Source organism: Myxocyprinus asiaticus, chromosome 6, assembly GCF_019703515.2.
Source record: "Myxocyprinus asiaticus isolate MX2 ecotype Aquarium Trade chromosome 6, UBuf_Myxa_2, whole genome shotgun sequence".
In the NCBI taxonomy this organism is placed as follows: Eukaryota; Metazoa; Chordata; class Actinopteri; order Cypriniformes; family Catostomidae; genus Myxocyprinus; species Myxocyprinus asiaticus.
In genome coordinates this window covers 31,952,022-31,974,740 of record NC_059349.1, presented here as the reverse complement: position 1 = coordinate 31,974,740, position 22,719 = coordinate 31,952,022, and the positions used below count along the sequence as shown (strand labels likewise).

General features: G+C 36.8%; 1 protein-coding gene across 2 annotated transcripts; it reads right to left on the bottom strand.

The window, feature by feature from the left end:
* Window positions 1-16,112: 16,112 nt before the first annotated feature.
* socs6b (suppressor of cytokine signaling 6b) lies at window positions 16,113-22,056 on the bottom strand. 2 transcript variants are annotated; one of them, XM_051700236.1, is made up of 3 exons: window positions 21,944-22,056; window positions 21,741-21,799; window positions 16,113-20,157 (listed from the first exon to the last, which is right to left on the bottom strand). In XM_051700236.1, the coding sequence occupies exon 3, from the start codon at window positions 20,041-20,043 to the stop codon at window positions 18,436-18,438; it is 1,608 nt and encodes a 535-aa protein (XP_051556196.1). In that variant the 5' UTR covers window positions 20,044-20,157; window positions 21,741-21,799; window positions 21,944-22,056; the 3' UTR covers window positions 16,113-18,435. The 2 variants fall into 2 exon arrangements, with proteins under 2 accessions (XP_051556196.1, XP_051556197.1); XM_051700237.1 differs by having other exon boundaries at window positions 16,113-21,799.
* Between the last annotated feature and the right edge of the window lie 663 nt (window positions 22,057-22,719).

Below are 22,719 nucleotides of genomic sequence, written 5' to 3'. Positions count from 1 at the left end.
TACTCTGTAACTATGTGAAACAAGGGGGTATATTTGCCAGTAATTAAATTAATTAATTTAGTTTTACTTGCCTTGAAATATGGAAGACCAAACTAAGTCAGATGCACTTTGCTATCAAAACAACATATCAGTTATAGGCTACTGTATATATGCAGTAAGATGCAGGTGTTGTGTTGTATCATGTTATATTTGTATTTTATTTCCTGGGAATAGCTGGAAAGTAGTAAACTTGTTTTCCACTGCATTGCACCTTGATGGACTGCAATGCCATTCAAACAGAATAGCAGAACAAGTTATTTGGTGTATGTAACACACTTTCATCAGGTAAGTAGCCTTGATTTAAATTTCTAAATAAAATCATATAGCAAAAACCTCCATCATGTATCCTGTAATAATAGAATATGTACCCCGTAGTTAAAAAAAAATACCTAGTCCTATATGTATAATATAATACGTATTATTACAAAAAGGTATGCAGTGTATGTTCTTTCTAAATTGCTCCCAAATAATTGTTGTTTAGCATAGTAGGTCATATACCACATAATATCTCAATCATGTTAAGTTAGCCTAAGTCAAGTCAAATCACATTTATTTATATAGCGCTTTATACTAAAGGCTACAGACTGTTTCAAAGCAGCTTCACAGTAATAAACAGAAAAATAGCAGTAATGTTTCAAAATGTATCAATTATGAAAAATACTTTAATTTCAGCTATAAAGCAGCTCAAGACGGTAACGAAATTATTCAGCTCAATTCAGTACAAGTTTTGTGTTCTCATCCGATAGTGTCAATACAGTTAGTTCGATAATATTTTCGGAATATTAATAGTCATTTAAGGCCCCAATGAGCAAGCTAAAGGCGACAATGGCAAGGAAACAAAACTCCATCAGATGACAGTAGTGAAGAAAAAAAAAATGTATCCTGTAATAATAGAGTATGTATCCCATAGTTAAAAAAATACCTACAGTAGCCTATATGTGTAGGTACGCTATTATTACAAAAAGGTACGCTGTGTATGTTCTTGCTTAATTGCTCTCAAAGTAAGATTGTTGTTTAGCATAGTATAAGGTCATATACCAAGTAATATTAGAATAGTTACCCCTTAGTTATAAAATACTTACAGTATAAATTATTTGTAATTTTCCAGGTTGTTACCCCTTTATTCCCCAAACTTTGCATATTGTTCCATTATACAGTACCTACAATATGTACTGTGTAGTTACACTTTTAATACAAAAAAGGTACGCTGTAAATTCACTGTACTTACACTATAAATTGCGGGCTGTAATATAAAGCGTTACCAAAAAACAAAACAAAAGTTTTCCTAAACATTTATGTCCACATACAATATTTGGACAGTGGGAATAAGTTGTGAAATTTTAAATCATACCAAGATATAGAAAGTTAGATTTATATATTTTTTGAATCAAATTGTTTATTATGTTTCCAGGAGTGTTGGTTATTCATGTTTTTGAGATGTTACAGACATTACATCAGAAATTTGCATAGATGATTCTGATTTAAAGTAATGGCCTGCATCATCCAATCGCTGCCAACCATTTTAAAATGTTAAAATGTTGCATGAAAAATTCAGAATCTATGTACTGATTACCAAATTATGTTGAGTGGTCCAAACATGATCTGCAAACTAAACCTGAACTTTTGACTGGATGTTAGGAGTGAATGCCCTTGGATGCATAGGAAACTATAGGATTGCTCCCTAATTAGAGAATGACTTAATCTCCAGTGTGCTGTCTTTCTGCACTGGTCTCAGAACAGTTTGAAATGCACCTTATTTTCAAACTAACTCCATATAAAGCCTCTAAAAGTAAAAGTTTACAGCTTTTGGATGCATCCATTGATTCTCAATGTGATAATTCACAGCAAATATATTATAAGGAAGATGAGCCTGTAGTCCACATACTACATTGTGTTTAACAGCATGCCGTTTCGCAATAAATCGCTGAAATTTTTAAAATGGCATATCGAATTAAACTAGAGACCCTACTCTTTTGACTCAAGCAGATTTTAATGTAAAAACTTAATGAGGTTTCTTACCAGATGTAATTTTGTTGCCGTTTCTCCCAAAGACAAACTCAGCTGAGATCTGCGCCATGTTGTTTTGTCACATGACTCAGTGGGTTGAAAGTTTAACTAGAGTTTAAACTGAGATCAGTTGGTTAAAATGAAAATAAAATTATGCATAACCTTTAGTGAAGCCAAAACATGAAGTCCACACATGTGGATGCGGGGTCTCAGGAGGATATTAATAATCTATAAACATGATCAATTGCTGATCATCAAGTCCTGGTCTACATTTTGTTCACGTTGAATGTCCTGTTTCACATGGAAATACATCAGATTATGGAAGTACAATGGGTTGTGAATGCTGTTGAATACTGACTTTTAAAAAACTGCACCCCAGTAGAAAGTCTAATATATAGGAGCACACTACGGCCAAATTTGAGACCAGAGGCTGATGAATAGTTCTGGTCCGAATTGTTTAGCAATATATTACTGTTAAAAGAAGGTTGCTTCAGTAGTACAATATCCTGACTTACTAACTTGATAGACTTGTTAGAGTTTAGACAAATTCCCTTGACACGGATTAAAGCCAGACCATATCTAAAACATTATTTTAATAACCCAGATGATGGTTCAGTTTTAAAGAAAAGCAATGTCTGGGAAAGTTTGCACACATCTGCACAAATAAATTATTTAAAATAAAATAAACTGCATTGCATTGTACAGTTACATGTATTTGTACTATTAGCTGTACTGTGTAAATGCAATGTGATATTTCGCTTTAATCAGCTTCTTTGTTCAACTATTTTATTTTAAGTGATTATGAAAATGATTATGAATATTTCTCCTGCGACAAACGTCAAGTAAATTAGGAGCACACTCTAAACAAAGCAGCATCTTGTGTAACCACAATGAAACAGAGTTAGAATCCTCATGAGACATATTTGCTTTTAGACCAATATGGTGCGATCTGCACTACCAAAACACCACCTGAAAACAGAATGCATCAGAAAAAAAAAAAAAACACATTTAAAAATTCACAGCCCATCTTAATTTGTCACAACTAATCTTAACTCTTCCGTAATTTGATGCTAATGATTCAATGTATAACATCACTTGTGTTAACATTTATAGCATTGTGAACTCTGTACATCTTCAGGAGATTTCTTAAATATGGAGCTACATCTAAATGCCCCGTGCACCTCTTCCTTTGGGTAATCTCATAGAATAATGAATCTTCAAGCGAGTTGGGTATGGTGTCTCAGAGTGCTGTTTGCTTAAGGCACCTTTTTATGTGGAGACACATGGTGTGCTCAGAAAGAGGTCTTCTGGGGTTTCAGACAGATGGCATGGCTCACAGATAAAGACAGCGTCAATGTGACAAAAACCTCAACTCTGCAGGTCTCTAGTAGAGACCCACTGAAGGACTGCATATGCCTCCGTGATTTACAAAAAGCTCTCATCCTTGCATTTCAAGCACTTCTAGAGGACTATGTTTTAGATACAGGTTTAAAATTGTGAGCTGCCTCAGTTATAAAGTCTAATACAGTAAAAGTGAAATGACATTCGCAACCCAATTAATTTACATAATAAGATGCATTTCAAAGTGAAAATGTGCAATGATTAAATGCAGGATAGTACTTATCTATTTGGTATTGATTAGATATTGGAAAGTGGGCAGTACTTACCAGAATGGAGCCAGACCTAAATGTGAGTTTGCTAAAACAGTATTATATAACATTTTCCAAATAGCCCGCATGGCTGTGATGTAAACGGAAATGGGAATGTCATTTCAGATGAAGAGCACTTTATTAAATTTTGATTAAAGATTAAAAAGATGAAATGTTTTTAACATTTTCTATGAAGGCAATGTTTAAAATGAATTGTAAAGGCATTATAAATGTATTATAAAGCATTTGTAATGTCTCATAATATGCTGTATAATGTAGTATATTATAACTCACATTATAATACATTATATAATACTTACTTATTCATAGTTATACTTTAGAGTGTAATGCATTATAACATGACCAGCATAAAACTGTCTCTGCAGAAGTATAATGTATTATATACTGTATAGATTTGTATTATATGTATTATATATATATTATTTATATTAGGTATGATTTAAGTAAAGTGAAAAAAGCAATGCCTTCTCATGAACATCCATAATATATAGTGGCTATAAGACATTACAAGTCAAGCAATCGGAAGTTATATACAAATGCACAGAATACAGAGGAACATTCATTCAATGTAAATTTTGAGACATTAAGAAAAACACTGGTACAGCTAAAAGTTCAAACATATCAGTCGCTGTCATTCAAGAAAAACTAAATGTGCATTTGATTATACATGCAGCCAAATCTTTGTAACTTCTTATACAAAATACTTTTCTCATTAAAATCACTTTCCTCAAGCAACTAAACATTTTGAGGGAAATTTAACAAGGAATGCTTGTTTAGTTTCAGTACTCCTCTTTACAACAAAGTTGTAATATTGGATATATCTTTTCACATATTAGGTTAGTAAGCAAAATGTTCCCACTAAAACCATGTTAACACGTATAATGGTTATGTCTCGTGGCTATACTTTTGAAATGATGTACATTTTAATGGCCCTATTCACCTTCATTGCAAGTGCCTTACTGTAACGGAGATTTTTGCATTTTAATGAATGAGGAATGAACAAGCCAAAAGTATTTTTTGTGGAAATCAATAGCAATAGCAAACCATGGTTTACAGCAAAACTCGGCTAAAAAGTGGCTAAAATAAGCTATTCTGAGAACAAGTTTTCAGCTAATGTCCCTGCATCAGTGTGGAGAGGCCTGAAAGATATTACTAACTACAAGACACCATCCCCCAACTCTGTAGGGAATCAACAACTGGCTGATGACCTGAATGTGTTTTACTGTAGATTTGAACAGCCCAGTCTCACACCCCAAACACTATCTGACCTTCTCATCACACAAACATCAACACCTCCTGCAACACCCCTCCTTCCCCTCCTGCTATTCAATCTGCACTTAAGATCTATGAAGAGGATGTGTGCTGGGCCTTCCGGAAACAAAAGACAAGGAAAGCACATGACCCAGATGGTGTTTCACCCACTTGTCTAAAATCCTGTGCTGACCAGCTGGCCCCCATCTTCACACAGATCTTCAACATATCACTGGAGCAGTGTGAAGTTCCCTGCTGCTTCAAATGCTCCACCATCATCCCTGTCCCAAAGAAACCCAAAATTACAGGACTTAATGACTACAGACCCATCGCTCTGATGTCATGAAGTCATTTGAGAGACTGGTGTTGGCCCACCTGAAAGCCATCACTGGACCCTTTCTGGATCCCCTTCAATTTGCTTATCAAGCAAACAGGTCTGTGGATGATGCAGTCAACATGGGATTGCATCATATCTTGCAACATCTGGACAGACCAGGGACATATGCAAAGATCCTTTTTGTGGACTTCAGATCGGCTTTCAACACCATCATCCCAGCTATTCCCCGGACTAAAATAAACCAAATTTCTGTTCCCACCTCTATCTGTCAGTGGATCATCAGCTTTCTGACAGATAGGCAGCAGCTAGTGAGACTGGGGAAATTCACTTCCAGCACCTGTACGATCAGCACTGGTGCCCCCCAGTGATGTGAGCTCTCCTCACTACTCTTCTCCCTGTACACAAATGACTGCACTGCCAAGGACCCCTCTGTCAAGCTCCTTAAATCTGTCATCTAAATCATATATGAGACATTATTTTTCATGTATATTTTATTATTTTCATATTTTCATCAAGTTTGGTCACTTTTCTGTCTGATGTGAACTGGAAGAACATGCTAATTACATTGCACTTTACATTCGTCTTACAGAAATGAAAAAGGGTGAATTCACACCATATATACATACTCTTATGTCTTATCAGGTATGCTGTTTTGTTACTAATGTTGTTAAATTAATTTCATTACTGAAATGTCTTGCCCCTTTCTGCACTGTCTCTGCATGGGAGAGAAATGAAAAAGGGTAAATTCACACCATATATACATACTCTTATGTCTTATCAGATTAAAGAAGAGTTGACCGTCGTCTGATGTCCGTCTGATCATTCCACAAAAAAAAAAGAAAACACAACGCAGACTACACCGTCTACACAGGCGCTGCTGATACAGTTCTACTCAGCAGTCATTGAGTCTGTCCTCTGCACTTCAATAACTGTCTGCTACAAAACTGGACATCAGAAGACTACAAAGGACAGTTCAGTCTGCTGAGCGGATTTTTGGTTTCCCCCTGCCCTCCCTTCAAGAACTTTACACTTCCAGAGTGAGGAAAAGGGCTGGAAAAATCATTCTGGACCTGACTCACCCAGCCCACTACCTTTTTGAACTGTTGCCTTCTGGCCGGCGCTACAGAGCACTGAGCACCAGAACCATCAGGTACAAGAACAGTTTTTTTCCCTCAGGCTATCCATCTCATGAACAGTTAAATCTGTCCCATTGAGCAATAATTATATGCAATACACAGCTTAGTCTATTTATATTTATAAATCTGTATATAACAGATTTGTATTTGTACATTTGTATATATATATATATATATATATATATATTTGTCTTATTGTGTATTTCTATATATACTTATATTTTCTAATCGCTTTTTATTTTTATTCTATTTTTTTGTTTGTGCACTGAAGGCTTCTGTCACCAAGACAAATTCCTTGTATGTGTAAGCATATTTGGCAATAAAGCTAATTATGATTCTGATATTATGCCACAAATAGGCATTAGGTCCTTCAACATATCCTGGAGAGGTGAGGTGTCCAAGCCACATCAGCTACTTACTGGGGTACCTCAGGTCCCAGTGCTTGGGCCACTTCTCTTCTCTATATACACAACATCACTGGGACCCATCATTCAGGCACATGGTTTCTCTTACCACTGCTACGCCAATGACATGCAGCTCTACTTGTCTTTCCAGCTCAACGACACCGCAGTGACTGCTCAGATCTCTGCCTGATTGGCAGACATCTCGGCCTGGATGACAGAACACCACCTGCAACTTAAACCAGCCAAGACCGAACTCCTTGTCTTTCCAGCCAACCCTGCTGTTGAACACAACATCACCGTGTAGCTGGGTTCAACTACAGTAATGCCTTCCAAAACGGTCAGAAATCTAGGGATAACTAACTACATTTCACAGACCACATTTCAAGGACCGCAAAATCATGTAGATTTACACTCTACAATATCAGGAAGATAAGACCCTTCCTCTCTGAACATGCCACACAACTTCTTGTTCAGTCACTTGTCATAACTAGACTGGACTACTGTAACACTCTCATTGCAGGCCTTCCTGCATGTGCAATTAGACCCCTGCAAATGATCCAGAATACAGCAGCACGTCTGGTCTTTAATGAACCAAAGAGAGCACGTTACACCACTCTTTGTCTCTCTTCACTGGCTGCCGATTGATGCACATATCAAATTCAAGGCTCTGATGCTGGCATACAGAACAGTAAATAGGTCTGCTCCAGCATACCTAAAATAATTTCTGCAGAGCTACGTGTCCACTAGAAGCCTGCAGTTGGCTAAGAAACGTCGCCTTGTTGTACCAACACAAAGAGGCACCAAAACACTTTCCTGGACTTTCAGCTTCATCTTACCACTTTGGTGGAATGACCTTCCCAACTCCATCTGTGAAGCTGACTCACTTTCTGTCTTCAAAAAATGGCTAAAAACAAATCTTTTCCATGAGCACTTAACCAGTCACTAAAAAAATAAAAAAAAATTTAATAAAATTTCTTGTTGCACTTTAATCTGTTTTGAATACTACTATACTGATGTTAGTGAAACGTTGTAATATGGCACTTTTTGGTACCACTGTCTCCTTAAGATGATTCGCTTATGTGTTCCTCTTTTGTAAGTTGCTTTGGATAAAAGCGTCTGTCAAATTAATAAATGTAAATGTAAATACTTTTGATTGAACTTAACTTGTATTAAACTTGATTTATGGTATATTTGATGTTTTATTATATAATTTCATTTGGCCTTTGTCCTTAAGTTAAAGGAATGTTCAGGGTTCAATACAAGTTAAGCTCAATCGAAAGCATTTGTGGCATAATGTTGATTACCACAAAAATTAATTTCGACTCATTCCTAATTTTCTTTAAAAAAAAAACAAAAAAAAACTGAGGTTACTGTGAGGCACTTACAATGGAAGTGAATGGGGGCCAATTTATTTATTTTATTTTTTTCTCCCCAGTTTGGAATGCCCAATTCCCAATGTGCTCTAAGTCCTCGTGGTGGTGTAGTGACTCGCCTCAATCCGAGTGGCGGAGGACGAGTCTGAGACCGTCAATCCGCGCATCTTATCACGTGGCTTGTTGAGCGCATTACTATGCGTGTGTGGAGGCTTCGTGCTATTCTCCGCGGCAACCATGCACAACTCACCACGCGCCCCAACCACATTATAGCGACCACTATGAGGTTACCCCATGTGACTCTACCCTCCCTAGCAAACAGGCCAATTTGGTTGCTTAGGAGACCTGGCTGGAGTCACTCAGCACCCCTGGATTCGAACTCGCGACTCCAGGTGTGGTAGTCAGCGTCTGTACTTGCTGAGCTACCCATGCCCCACAGGGCCATTTTTTTTTAATTTAAAATACTCACTTTTTCAAAAGTCTAACCACAAGACATAAACAATATGTGTGTTAACATTATTTTAGTGTGATAAAATCAGTTACAAACCTTTTCTGTGTAAAGTTATAGCCAATTTTACAACTTCGTTTCCATGAAGATGTAATGTCAACAAACCCTAAAACACTAAAGCAACTGTAAAAATTACAATTAAAACAAATTTGCAGCTCAAATAATACACAAGTTTTAACAGAATAATTAATGTAAGTGCTTTAATCAAATTATAAGCTTCCCATTTCTGTGTTTAAACCCTCCAAATATTGACCACATTCACTTTCATTGTCCCCATTCACTTCTATTGTAAGTGCTTAACAGTAACCTCGATTTTTGCTTTTTTTTTTTAAAGAAAAGGATGAACGAGTCGAAATAATTTTTTGTGGTAATCAACATTATGCCACAAATGATGTCAATTTATCTTAACTTGTATTGAACCCGGAACATTCCTTTTAAGTTCCACTTAAGTTCCACCTTGTTGGGCAAAATTACATGGAATATTTCTTAATGTCACAAATTGTACATTGTGAATGTGTGCTCCTTTGTATTTTGAGCATTTTAAAAATAACTTTCATTTTACAAGCTTGACTTGTAATGCATTGTAAAATACAAACTTATGGCTGTTTATCTTCTCTCATCATTTACTCACAATCATCCCATTTAAGATGTGTATGACTTTCTTTCTTCTGTAGAACACAAAAGAAGACTTTTAGAAGAATATCTCTGCTCTGTAGGTCCATACAATGCAAGTGAATGCAGACCAGACCTTTGAAGCTCCAAAAAAGTAGATAACGGCATAAGTAGTGATCCAAATGACTCCAATGGTTTAATTCATGTATTCAGAAGTGATCCAGTTGGTTTTAGGTGAGAACAGACCAAAATATAACTAATTTTTCACTGCACATCTTGCCATTGCATTCTCTAGGCACTATCATGATTTCAAGCTCGATTACACCCTGATTACCATTCACTTGCATTGTATGAGATATTCTTCTAAAAATCTATGTTTGTGTTTTGCAGAAGAAAGAAAGTCATACACATCTGAGACAGCACGAGGGTGAGTAAATGATTAGATCATTTTCATTTTTGGGTGAACTAACACTTTAAAGCAAGCCAAGTCTGCTTACAATGGTAGATGATCAAGTCAACAAGCACTATGACTGTTTAAACTATACTGTTTTGTATGACAGCACTTATTTGATAACTAATATATAAATTACATTAAAACATCTGTGGATGAAAATTTTAGTTATTTCAATTCTGTTATAATGCATTAAATTCATTAAGGCAGGGGTGGGCCACAGTCCAGCAGAGTTTAGCTCCAACCCTTATTAAACACACCTAAAGCAGCTAATCAAGGTCTTCAAGAGTGCTTGAAGATTACAAGGAGGCATTTTGGAGCAGGGCTGGAACTAAATTCTACAAGGCTGTGGCCCTCCAGGAACTGAGTTTGAGTATGGTGACATGCCAATCAGCTAATCAACTCAAAACACCTGCAAAGGTTTCCTGAGCCTTCAAAATGGTCTCTCAGTTTGGTTCACTAGGCTACACAATCATGGGGAAGACTGCTGATCTGACAGTTGTCTAGAAGACAATCATTGACACCCTTCACAAGGAGGGTAAGCCACAAACATTCATTGCCAAAGAAGCTGGCTGTTCACAGAGTGCTGTATCCAAGCATGTTAACAGAAAGTTGAGTGGAAGGTCCAAAAGTGTGGAAGAAAAAGATGCACAACCAACTGAGAGAACCGCAGCCTTATGAGGATTGTCAAGCAAAATCGATTCAAGAATTTGGGTGAACTTCACAAGGAATGGACTGAGGCTGGGGTCAAGGCATCAAGAGCCACCACACACAGACATGTCAAGGATTTGGCTACAGTTGTCGTATTCCTCTTGTTAAGCCACTCCTGAACCACAGACAACGTCAGAGGCGTCTTACCTGGGCTAAGGAGAAGAAGAACTGGACTGTTGTCCAGTGGTCCAAAGTCCTCTTTTCAGATGAGAGCAAGTTTTGTATTTCATTTGGAAACCAAGGTCCTAGAGTCTGGAGGAAGGGTGGAGAAGCTCATAGCCCAAGTTGCTTGAAGTCCAGTGTTAAGTTTCCACAGTCTGTGATAATTTGGGGTGCAATGTTATCTGCTGGTGTTGGTCCATTGTGTTTTTTGAAAACCAAAGTCACTGCACCCGTTTACCAAGAAATTTTGGAGCACTTCATGCTTCCTTCTGCTGACCAGCTTTTTAAAGATGCTGATTTCATTTTCCAGCAGGATTTGGCACCTGCCCACACTGCCAAAAGCACCAAAAGTTGGTTAAATGACCATGGTGTTGGTGTGCTTGACTGGCCAGCAAACTCACCAGACCTGAACCCCATAGAGAATCTATGGGGTATTGTCAAGAGGAAAATGAGAAACAAGAGACCAAAAAATGCAGATGAGCTGAAGGCCACTGTCAAAGAAACCTGGGCTTCCATACCACCTCAGCAGTGCCACAAACTGATTACCTCCATGCCACGCCGAATTGAGGCAGTAATTAAAGCAAAAGGAGCCCCTACCAAGTATTGAGCACATATACAGTAAATGAACATACTTTCCAGAAGGCCAACAATTCACTAAAAATGTTTTTTTATATTGGTCTTATGATGTATTCTAATTTGTTGAGATAGTGAATTGGTGGGTTTTTGTTAAATGTGAGCCAAAATCATCACAATTAAAAGAACCAAAGACTTAAACTACTTCAGTCTGTGTGCATTGAATTTATTTAATACACGAGTTTCACAATTTGAGTTGAATTACCGAAATAAATGAACTTTTCCACGACATTCTAATTTATTGAGATGCACCTGTATGTGTATTGTGAAAAGCGCTATACAAATCAAAATGACTATACAAGTCTAAATTAATCTTTGTAATCAACATTATGCCACAAATGCTGTCAATTGAGCTTAACTTGTATTGAACCCGGAATATTCCTTTAATAATAATTAAAGAAGTAAATTTTAAAATGCAAACCAGATTGATAAGCAAAGGTGCTGCTCTTTGTGTGAATATCCTGATGTCCATTATATGTTCATGAGCACTATGAGAGAAGCTCGTTCACAGTGGAATACGTGTTCCTGTGAAAACTTGAGTTGTTTTTGCAATGAAAGTTCACGTGTGAATGTCCGTGCCACTGGGAACATGCAACTGATGGCAATATATTCAGTAAACAGTGACTTAAATTTAATTGTTTCTCACTGAAACATATCGTTTACCTTTATATACTTTTTGGTCTTTTTTTAAGCTTTAAAGTGAGTCACGACAACAACGGCCCTTGTATTCAGAGGATGGTCCGAGATATTGACATGAGGGTGAATAAATTATGACAGAATTGTATTTTACATATTTCTTTAAGAAAATAATAATTTAATTTGTAACTACTTTAACTCTAACTGCTTAATCTTTATCCACAAAGCCAGAAGGTGAACAGTAAATGTTCAACTGAACACCCCCTAACAGGTGGTCTACAATATTCATGAATGACTGTCCACATGTTTTCAGTATCAACTGAAATTCAGTAGCCAGTCCAGCCAGTTCCAGACCTATTGTTCAGCATCAAACCACAAGAAAAAAGACACCTTGTGCTAGAAATGTGATTGGATTGTTTCATGTGTGGCATTTTACTCCTATGTGAAATATTCAAATGTACTCACTGGCAACAAAAGGCTCTTGGCCTTGCCAGTCAAACTCATACAACATTAACAGAGAAATCATGTGGAGGATAGAACAAAACCTTGTTTAATACTTAATCTCTAATGTACTTCTTACTCTTTATAGAGCATTTTGATATCAAACTAATCAGTCGATGAAAAGAAGCAGGATTTTTTTCTTATCCTGTACTGCATGCCAAATAGTGGTCATTATGTACAAAGAAACAAGATACAACGAAACAGACTGTCAAAGAGATTAAATTGACAGTATAGGTATATATAGACCACATTATTGCTGGTCAGGCTGTATTTATAGCAGGTAGTGAGGTAACTCAGAATTGGGTGTGTGAAATTCAGGAGAGAATGAACAAGATAAAAGATTTAAGTGAGTGCGGTACTGTTGTCAGGCTAATGTTATTGATAAAAAGGCTGACAGAAGTTGATGCAGTATGTGTAACTGTGGAATATACCAGTGATTCTGAAAGTGGTAATGCATTAAAATGCACCGGTTTGGTGCACCTATTCATACTGTACATTATACAGTATGCATACTAAAATGGCTATTCAGTTATAACCCAATATGATGTGTCTATAAACAATCAAGCATAGACCTTTGCTTTTTGCTTTTGAGTCCCAATTAATTATTTTATACGTGTAGGTACTTTTAAATAGAGTACTTACATTTACATTTATGCTCTTAGCAGATGCTTGCTTACAAAAGAACTTTTAAAAACAAAAGCACTTATATGAGTGGCAATCAGAGAAGTGGTTAAAAATATGTATTGGGTTCAATACAAGTTAAGCTCTGTTGACAGTATTTGTGGCCTAATATTGATTACCACAAAAATACATTTTGACTCATCCCTCTGATATCCCCTTAAAAAAAAGAAGCAAACATCACGGTTAATGTGTGACACTTGCAATGGAAGTGAATGGGGCCAATACATAAACATTACAATACAGACTGTTTCAAAAGAATAGTCACAAAGAGGTAAACATTATAAGTTTAACAAGATTTTAGTGTGATAAAATCACTTACTGGGATTACAGTTATACTGGCACTACGTCGCCATGACAACAAAGCTGTAATATTGGATATTGCTTTACACAGATAAGGTTAGTCAGTCATTTTCCCCCTCTAAAATCATGTTAACACATATAATCTTGCGGCTATACTTTTGAAACAGTGTGTATTTTAATGTTTATGAACTGGCCCCATTCACTTCCATTGTTTTTATGAACAGTGGATGTTAAAAAATGTATTTTTTTGTTTTTTGTGGTTAACAACATTGTCACAATTGCTGTTGATTGAGCTTAATTTTTATTGAACCAAGAACATTCTTTTGTGTATTCGCATATTGTAGTTTATTTATTTTGTGATTAGGTCAAGCTTTAATTATTGCAACCAGGAAGTTATTTGACTACTAATGAAGTGGATTTATTAAGTCTACTTTCAGTCAAAACTCTGGCTGAATTCAGAATCGAACACAACTTTTAGTATTTATGCTATATTGAGTAGTATGGTAGTATGCGATTCTGAATTTAGCCCCTAAAACCTTTTCAATTAACTCGAACTCAAAGGACAAACAGATCCACCTGGGAAAAATTGGTAATTTGATTCAAACAAAGGCAGCATTTGCACCAGTAGTGAAGTGAAGAATGCTCTCAGAGGAGTCTGATGTGAAATTCCAAAGAAACCAATTAAAGCTGAAGGGAGGAGTAATAAACAGAGCCAGAAATCCTTCACCACCTGTAATAAGCTGTCCTCTAGAGCCTCAACAGCATAGCATACTCTTTGCTGGATTAGTAGGGTGACACCATTGTAGGTACAATAACTGACAATTCATGGTGCTTTTGACAACATAATCAACTAATTAAATAATTACAAACCATTCAAGGAGAATCCTCCTTTCTGACAGTGGATGGCATCAGAATGGGTTACAGCACCACATTGCAAACAAAATAGTTTCTGGTTAAAACCTCACTGCCTGTCTTTAGAAGACACTTAAATTGACAGTTCACTGGTGATCTTGCTTTCTCAAGTCCAGATCAAGTAAATAAGTAGCATAGCAAGCACTCACCTGTACCAGAGCATCTGTTGGCCTTAATTAAAAAAACAAGTTGTCATGTTTCCACTGATCTCTATTAAATTCCAAAGATGTTTTTAAATGGTACTAAAATGTTCTAACAAAACACATGCCCTAATCTAAATCATTGCATGAAAAAGCTTATATTTTCCAGCCTCTTCAAGGGATAGTTTACCCAAAAATGAAAATTCTCTCATCATTTACTCACTATCATGCCATCCTAGATGTGTATGACTTTCTTCTGTAGAACACAAAGATTTTTAGAGAAATATCTAAAGCTCTGTTGGTCCTCACAATGCAAGTGAATGGTGACCATAAGGTCAAAAAAAAAAAAAAAAAAAAAAAGAACAAAGTCAGCAAAAAAGTAATCCATGAATTCAGTGGTTAAATACATGTCCTCAGAAGTTATATGATAGGTGTGGGTGAGAAACAGATCATTATTTAAGTCCTTTATTACTGTAAATCTACACTTTCACATTCAGTCACCTACTTGTCAGGGCTGGTCAAAGGTGGAGATTTATAGTTAAAAAGGGCTTAAATATTTATTGTTTCTCACCCACACCTATCATATTGCTTCTGAAGACATGGATATAACCGCTGGAGACACATGGATTACTTTCATGCTGACTTTGTCCTTTTTGGACCTTCTAAGTTCAGGTCACCCTTCACTTGCATTGTGAGGACCAACAGAGCTGAAATATTCATATAAAAATCTATTTACTTAAGAAAAAAAAGTCAAACACATCTGGGATGGCATGAGGGTGAGTAAAGGATGAGAGAATTTTCTTTTTTGGGTGAACTATTCCTTTAATTAGAATTTTAAATTTTTTTGGGAATAGCAAAATTATGTTGGCCCTGCATCTTTCACCAATAAAAAATAACAGAGAACTTAATATGAAAAGGAGAGACACTTACAAATGTGTATGTGTGCTGAATAGTGAACACTGCAAATATGTACTGCTTCATTAACAAACAATACTGATACCCACACACTGCCCAGTCCTATTGTAATATACGAGTGGGCTATTAATTTAGTTTTTTGTTTTTTAACTGAAGCACAAAAACAGTAAAATACCAGCAGCACCGAGTACTGCTGTCAAAAAAATGAACATTCTTAATAAGAGGGTCAAAGATTACTCATATAAAAGTTTTATTTTGAACTGGAGAACAAATTCAAGTTACAACATATCAGTATGCAAATTATGTTCCCAAAAACAATTGATTTAATATTTTAAACTGTACCTTTGTGCATAACATTTCGGTTTTCAAAACAATGATAAACAATTCTAATGAACACTTAATGCAATGCAAGGGGGAAAAAAAGACCAGATGTGTTTATAATGTAACTGCATGCCTGTTAAAAGGTGACTTGCTATAAAATACAAATTATACAGCCCAGAATTAGTTAAGTCTATAACAAAGATGAGTTTCAGTGAGGCACAGAACCATCTAACCTTGGCATCCCATGTGCAAAAGAAAGTAAAACAAAAGGGTGAGAACGTGATCTCACAAACATGGGCAGCTAACATAGCTTATTAGAGTAATTCCATAGAAGGGTAACAAAATATGTTGGGAAATGTGGTGACAGGACATCGTTTTGGATTACATGTACACTACAATTCAAAAGTTTGGAATCACTAAGACATTTTTGCTCTTGAAAAAAAAAAAAATTATGCTTCTGTTCACCAAGGACGCATTAAATTGATCAAAAATACTGCCAAAATCCTTAGCAATTAAAATTTTTATTACTGTTTTAAATAACTCTTTTATATTTCCATGTACTTTCAAATTGTCCAGTCTACTAAGAAAATCCAGATACCCTTGAGAAATCATTCTAATGTGATCATTTGGTACTCAAGAAACTTTTACCATAAGAAAAGTTGAAAAAGTTTGTGCTATTTAATTACATCTGAACACCGCAATACGGTGTCCTTTTTCAGTTGCTGAAGTACCGAGTACACTTGCATTTCCTGCAAGTCACTGTGCACTTCAAAGTCAAAATTTGGTTTGAAAAATTGCATAAAAGAAACAAATTTCTCAAAAGATTATCAGTCTATAGTTCTTCAGAGAGGCTAATGCTATTCTATACACTATTTCCTTGAAAAAAAAGCAAACTGGATCTGACCAAGATAGGAAGAGTAGTGGATAGTCCAGATGCATGACAACAAGAGGACGTACATCAGAGTCTCTAGTTTGAAAAACAGACCCCACACAGGGCCTAAAGTGGCAGCTTCAATGACCAGTACATGCCAAGCACACCAGTTTCATCTGTGACAGTGAAGAGAAGACTCTGGGATGCTGGTCTTTTAGACAGAGTTTCAAAGAAAAAGTCACATCTGACAATGGCAAGTAAGTAAACAAAATACACATGGCAAAATAACTTAATGATTACAAATTACTAATATGGATGGATCAGTCTTAAGCTGCTTTTCCACCATTGGGCCCAACTGCTCTGAGCATGGTGAGGAACAGTTCCAGTTAGCATTTCTACTTCAGCGTGGTTGGCAAGGCATAATTACAAAGTTATCACCCGCATTTCTCACCACGATTCGCTAACCGTGCTAGTGGAATGGCTTTAGTATGTGGAGAATCACGACTGTCAAATTGGCAACATAACTAATTTGTTTCAAGGTAGCTGGCAAAGTTCACTGTGGTGAGGATTTTATGATGATGGTCAAACTAGTAGGCTATAGTACATTGTTTTTCTACAAGCCTTTCTCATTGGAGAGGTAGATTACGCTAGTTAACTCATTTAAGCTCTTATAACATTAATATATCATTTTTATCATTAATATTAGCCTTTTTCTCCGTTTCCCTTTTTGTGACAAGGCCTATGTCTTTCCTGTGCTCTAGCAGAGTAAAAAAGCAGTCCTAAAAACTGAGATATGTGATTATCCTCCAAAGTGCACTCGCTCCACTGTTAATCTCTCACATCATAGCCAAATGACATATGTTACGTACATTTAAGCACAACAGTGGAAAAAGAAACCATAACCATACCAACCGTTCTGCCCAATGGTGGAAAAGTAGCTTGAGTTTTGAGGTGTTAAGCTGCTGTTAGAAGAGTCTGATTAAAAGGGTAGTGAAAAGTATCCTACAAACCAATTACATCTTTGGGAAGTGCTTCAGAAAGCATGGGATGAAACTTCACATGAATATCTTACTAAACTGACAACTAGAATGCCTAAGGTGTCAGTGCTGCAAGTGGAGGATTTGTGGACAAACAGAAAGTTTGAAGAATACAGCATTTATTTAAATAGAAATCTGTAACATTAAAAATGGCATACTGTAATTGATAAAGCATCCTTGGTAAAGAAAATGCTAAATTTCTTCCAAAAACCAAAAAATATCATGGTGATTCCAAACTTTTTAACAGTAATGGATGTAGATTTTCCATTTCAATAAGATCATGTCATGACATAGCAGTTGCTAGTAACACAAAAAATATGCACTCAAAAATGAGACGAGGAATGTCATCTATTTGCTCACCAAAACCACATTTCACAAACCTGCGGTCATTAAGGCGTTTTTTCACATCTATGCATTGTTGCCAATAACCTCTAACTGCCCTACAATAAGCTGGAGCTTGAAGTTGTGTGCTAATATTTCATAGAATGGGATATGCATAAAAACACATGAATCTCTGTATCTGGACTTGTATTCCTGTAACAAAAACAAAACACTACAGTACTCTAAGAGAGCATGCGAAAAAGGCTCCAACATTGAGATCCAAACACTCTATAACAACATTCTGCCATTGCGTCCCTTCACAAACCTCTTAATTATCTACTCTACTGATCAGACACTTTTAAGCCAACAAATGTCGTCTTTTCTTTCAACATAATATGTAGTTTAATGGTAACAAAACCCTTGAAAAGTTTGCCAAACCTGCTTTATTGTGTCATCCCAAAAGTGCAAGTAGCAACCAACTCCTGTAAAGTTTAGTTTTACTGTGTTCAGTAGTGCTTTTCCTGCAGGTAATCTTTCATTTTGTTCGGTAAAGGCAATTTCTGGATCAGATCGATCCGTGTGTATTGCCGAATGACAAATCGGCACAAGTACTGCAGTGACCGCACTTGCATAAACCTTGAAACAGGATTGGTCAGTCTAACGGGGTAGGTTGCAGACCCTGGTAAGCGGGATCTTGAATAACAGAATGCTCCATTCTCTGAATCTTTAATTGAATTATCAATGAGATCCACAATTGATATGTGGCCCTCAATATCAGGCTGCTCGTAGAAGCTGAAACTGCCATTTGAGTGTTCAATCCGAGTATGGAGAGTCTTACCCTGTGAGCGAAAGCTCAAGCTTAAGAGATACCGATCATCCGAACTGTCACGGACTAAAAAAGAGCCATCGGCAAGATTTGTCAGCTTTTCCTCAGCCTCCCATCTTGTGATGGGGCCCCAGTACCACCCCTGCTTGGCTAGCTTCTTTAGTTCAGCTGTGAGACTAGTGACTACCATGGGCCCACTGCTCTGCACAGCATCGTAGACCCGCTGCACTCCTGGGGCCGAGTTGGGGTCAAAGTTGAGATGGTGCATGACTCTCTCTGCAACCTGAGCAGGTGTACCACCAAACCCAGAGAAACTTCTCTGGAGATAACTACTGGGCAACGGAGGTAGCAAAGGGGAAAGTGGGGCTTCAAGTCTGGAGCCCTGCAGCAAGACATTTGCAGTGTTTAAAAAGAGCTGGTTCACCGATGACTCCATGAAGATGTCCGGTGACAGGAGATCCTGATCAATAGGCTCCTCATCTGCATCAAGGGATCTGCAGCCCTCTGACTGGGGCACAACATCCATGGGCATGGTGCTATCTAAGCAAAAAGAGCGTGAACCCTCCTCATCAGGATAGAGTCCATCATCTAAAGGCAATGTATACTGAATATAATCCTGAACTGCAAGACCAAGGACTACAGGCACATGTTCATCCATTTCAAGATGCAAATCACCATTCTGAGAGTCAGAATGGTGGTCTGGCACACAACTGGTGAGTTTCAATGAATCGCTTGATTCTTCAAACAGTCTGTCTCTCTGGAGGTCTAGGAAGTCATGGCGCACACCGTTGAGAGCTGGGCTTGGATCTGAAGAGTTCATTAAAGCATTCACCTTCACATCCATTTTAACGCAAGTCTCCTCTGAGTTTGCTGGTCTGAGAGGCCATGGGGTGGGACTGTAATGGTGACTATGGACAGAGGTGGAACGGGAGGAATGCTGGGATTTTATGTCACTTAGACTAATGGGTGCAGAAGAAGAAGAGAAGGTGTCATCATCTATAGAGCATACCGATGGAGAACTGCCTTTGACCTTTGGTTTCTGTTTCGCTGACAGTCTCCTTTTCAAGGTGCCCATGAGACCCTCACTCTTAGATCGGACTTTGGCTCGTTTTTCATCCTCGTTATCCAAGTCACTGCTGACAAGATCTTTGCTGTAGCTTCCTCCAAACAGAGAATCTTCAGCAGAGAAATTGGTGGCCAGGTCTGGCTGTGACAAGGCATATTCGCTCTCTTCTTTGCCTTTCATGTTAAATGACTTTCTTATTGTCTTCAGACTGATCTTCTTCATTCTGAAAGTTCCCCCTTAATAATTTGGAGGATTATGTACAACGCTCTGGGGATGAGGGAGATGACTGTGAACACTTATACATAGCTCATCACATTTGCCCCACGACTTCCATGCCTACAAAACAGACAGGACAAAAACAGATATACAACTAATCCTCAGCACAGACTAATCTCTCATATACTTTAATAAAAGTCAACATGAAACAGCATTGCAACCAATTTTACTTCCATAATGTGACGTAGGCTGCATGATTATAACGAAAATCGCAATTGCCGATTATTTCCATTGATACTGTAATTGCGTTTATTCATATTGATTAATATAATTTACATTAAAATACTTATTTTGTGTGGGGCAGTTGCATGCCATATTCTTGATGTAGGCTATGCATTAAAACAACTTGAGAACTGTGTTCCTGAATTGCTTTAATATTTTAATTGCATGATAAGCAAAGTGTTATTCACATTTTGAATAAATTGTTCAAAATATAATTTAAATAGTGAGCATTACTGATATGCCTTTTAGACTAATTTAAACGCATCGGGTTTGCCTTTGCATTCATGCACACAACGGCCCAAAAAATAGGTTATAAATAGAACATTCTGGCACAGTGGGAGAACATCTAAATGAAAAGCTGTAACTGACACTTTCCACAATTACATAATTGTGAAAGCTGTAATTGTAATCTCAATTATTTCTTCGATTAATTGTGCAGCCCTAATGTGATGTATTTCAGAGTGGCCAGGTCTAGTTGTCAAATTATTTTACTCCAGTGAATATATCTCAGGGTGGTTGACCAAATATACAGTTCACTGAATACAGTGACCTTTTGTTAATAGTGGGGCATGTTGTCACAATGAAACCTGCCAAAGGCTTTCCAACTAAATTTTAACAGTAAAACAATTTTAAAACAGCAAAATTATCCAATCATTTTGTAGGCCAACAAATATTGTAATTAAAAAATTGTATGGATTTGCATGGAAATCCATAACAATTAAAACACGTGACATTTATGAAAAACAACCTTTTGCTTAAAATTGTCCTTCATCATTATATAGTTGACCTTTGTCTGAATGTATGCTAGTGTGTTTTTATTGTGTTCACTTGAAAATATGATTATATTGGAATGTAAGTTTGGAGGATATACTTCACAAAAATTATTCTAATTTAAGAAGGTATTGACTAAGGTGTAAAATAAGACACCTACCGCAAGAGAAACCACACATTTATGTATTTGGACTTTTGATTCAAATCCTAGTTACTAGAACATAGCCCCGGTGACAACTAGCCCCGGTCTCACCCATATCAAATTAAAGACATTAATGTTTAAAAGGGGCAAATAATTGTGTCAGATTGATGTCTAAGATTGAATCAATCTTGTTTAACTGGTGCACAAAGTGATTCACCAGCGGATTACAGCTTATTTACATGAATCTGCCACACCGGAAATAAGTTATACAGTTCCAGAATAATTAACATGCATCATCTAATGTTCAAAATATAAGACTATGTGGGTTCAGTGTCATCCTAAACACAACGTGAGCGTGACTAACGCTTTAAGAGCACTGTTAGCATTCAGGCTAACCTGCGCAGGCCCACTTTATCAAACACCATCACTGTCTAATCAATGCTACACACAGCGCTAACCATCCAAACACAAGTGCAATATTAACACACAAATATTAACCATACGTTACCTGCCGTGCCTATAAGATACTGTCAACTAACAGGAGTTCTCATATCAGGGTCCGGAGTGCTATGAAATCACATTAGGAGACATTATTACTTGACGGCTAGCTATATACCTGCACTTACAAAAACAGCTGCGAAATGAACTCAATTTCCACACAGCAGGGGAATAATGGGCACTTTATGACTGCGTTTTGAGATAAATTGATACCTCACGCCGTAGACGTTTTCAATTTAGAGTATATTCGGCGTTTGAAACTTTTCTCTAGCTAGCTGTCGCTCTCCCTCTTCTGCCGTCTTTTTCTCTGCCCTCTTTGTTTGCTGTTGCATCATGGGAGTGTGTGTGAGAGGGGTGGTGAAGATGTCTGCTTGAGAACAAGAAATAACATAAGAAATAGGCCTAATAATATTAATAAAAGACAATTTAAAGGCAAGTCATCTGCATAAACCTAGAACATTAAAATGTCAGAGGTTCAAAATAAAAATATCACAGTTATCTATTATTCTACCAAATAAAAGAAGTAGTAAAGGGTCTATACAGAAGTTATTGCCATTTTAATATATAGGCCTGTACATTTATTATTTAAAAAAATGTATGATTTAATATAATAATGATATTTATTATTTTATTATAATATAATGTAACAGTATAGTTTTAAATCTGAATATACAGTACTGTGCAAAAGTTTTAGGCACTTGTGAAAAATGTTGCATAGGGAGGATGTCTTCAAAAATAATGAAATAAATAGATTTCATATATCACTTAATGTCATACAAAGTCCAGTAAACATTAAAAAAAAAAAAGCTAAATCAATAATTGGTGTGACCACCTTTGCCTTTAAAACAGCACCAATTCTCCTAGGTACACCTGGACACAGTTTTTCTAGGTTGTTAGCAGATAGGATGTTCCAAGCTTCTTGGAGAATTCACCACAGTTCTTCTATCTATTTAGGCTGTCTCAATTGCTTCTGTCTCTTCATGTAATCT

Excerpts from the sequence above, each read along its gene's own strand:
- socs6b (XM_051700237.1), bottom strand. The coding sequence starts at position 20,043 with ATGAAGAAGATCAGTCTGAAGACAATAAGAAAGTCATTTAACATGAAA.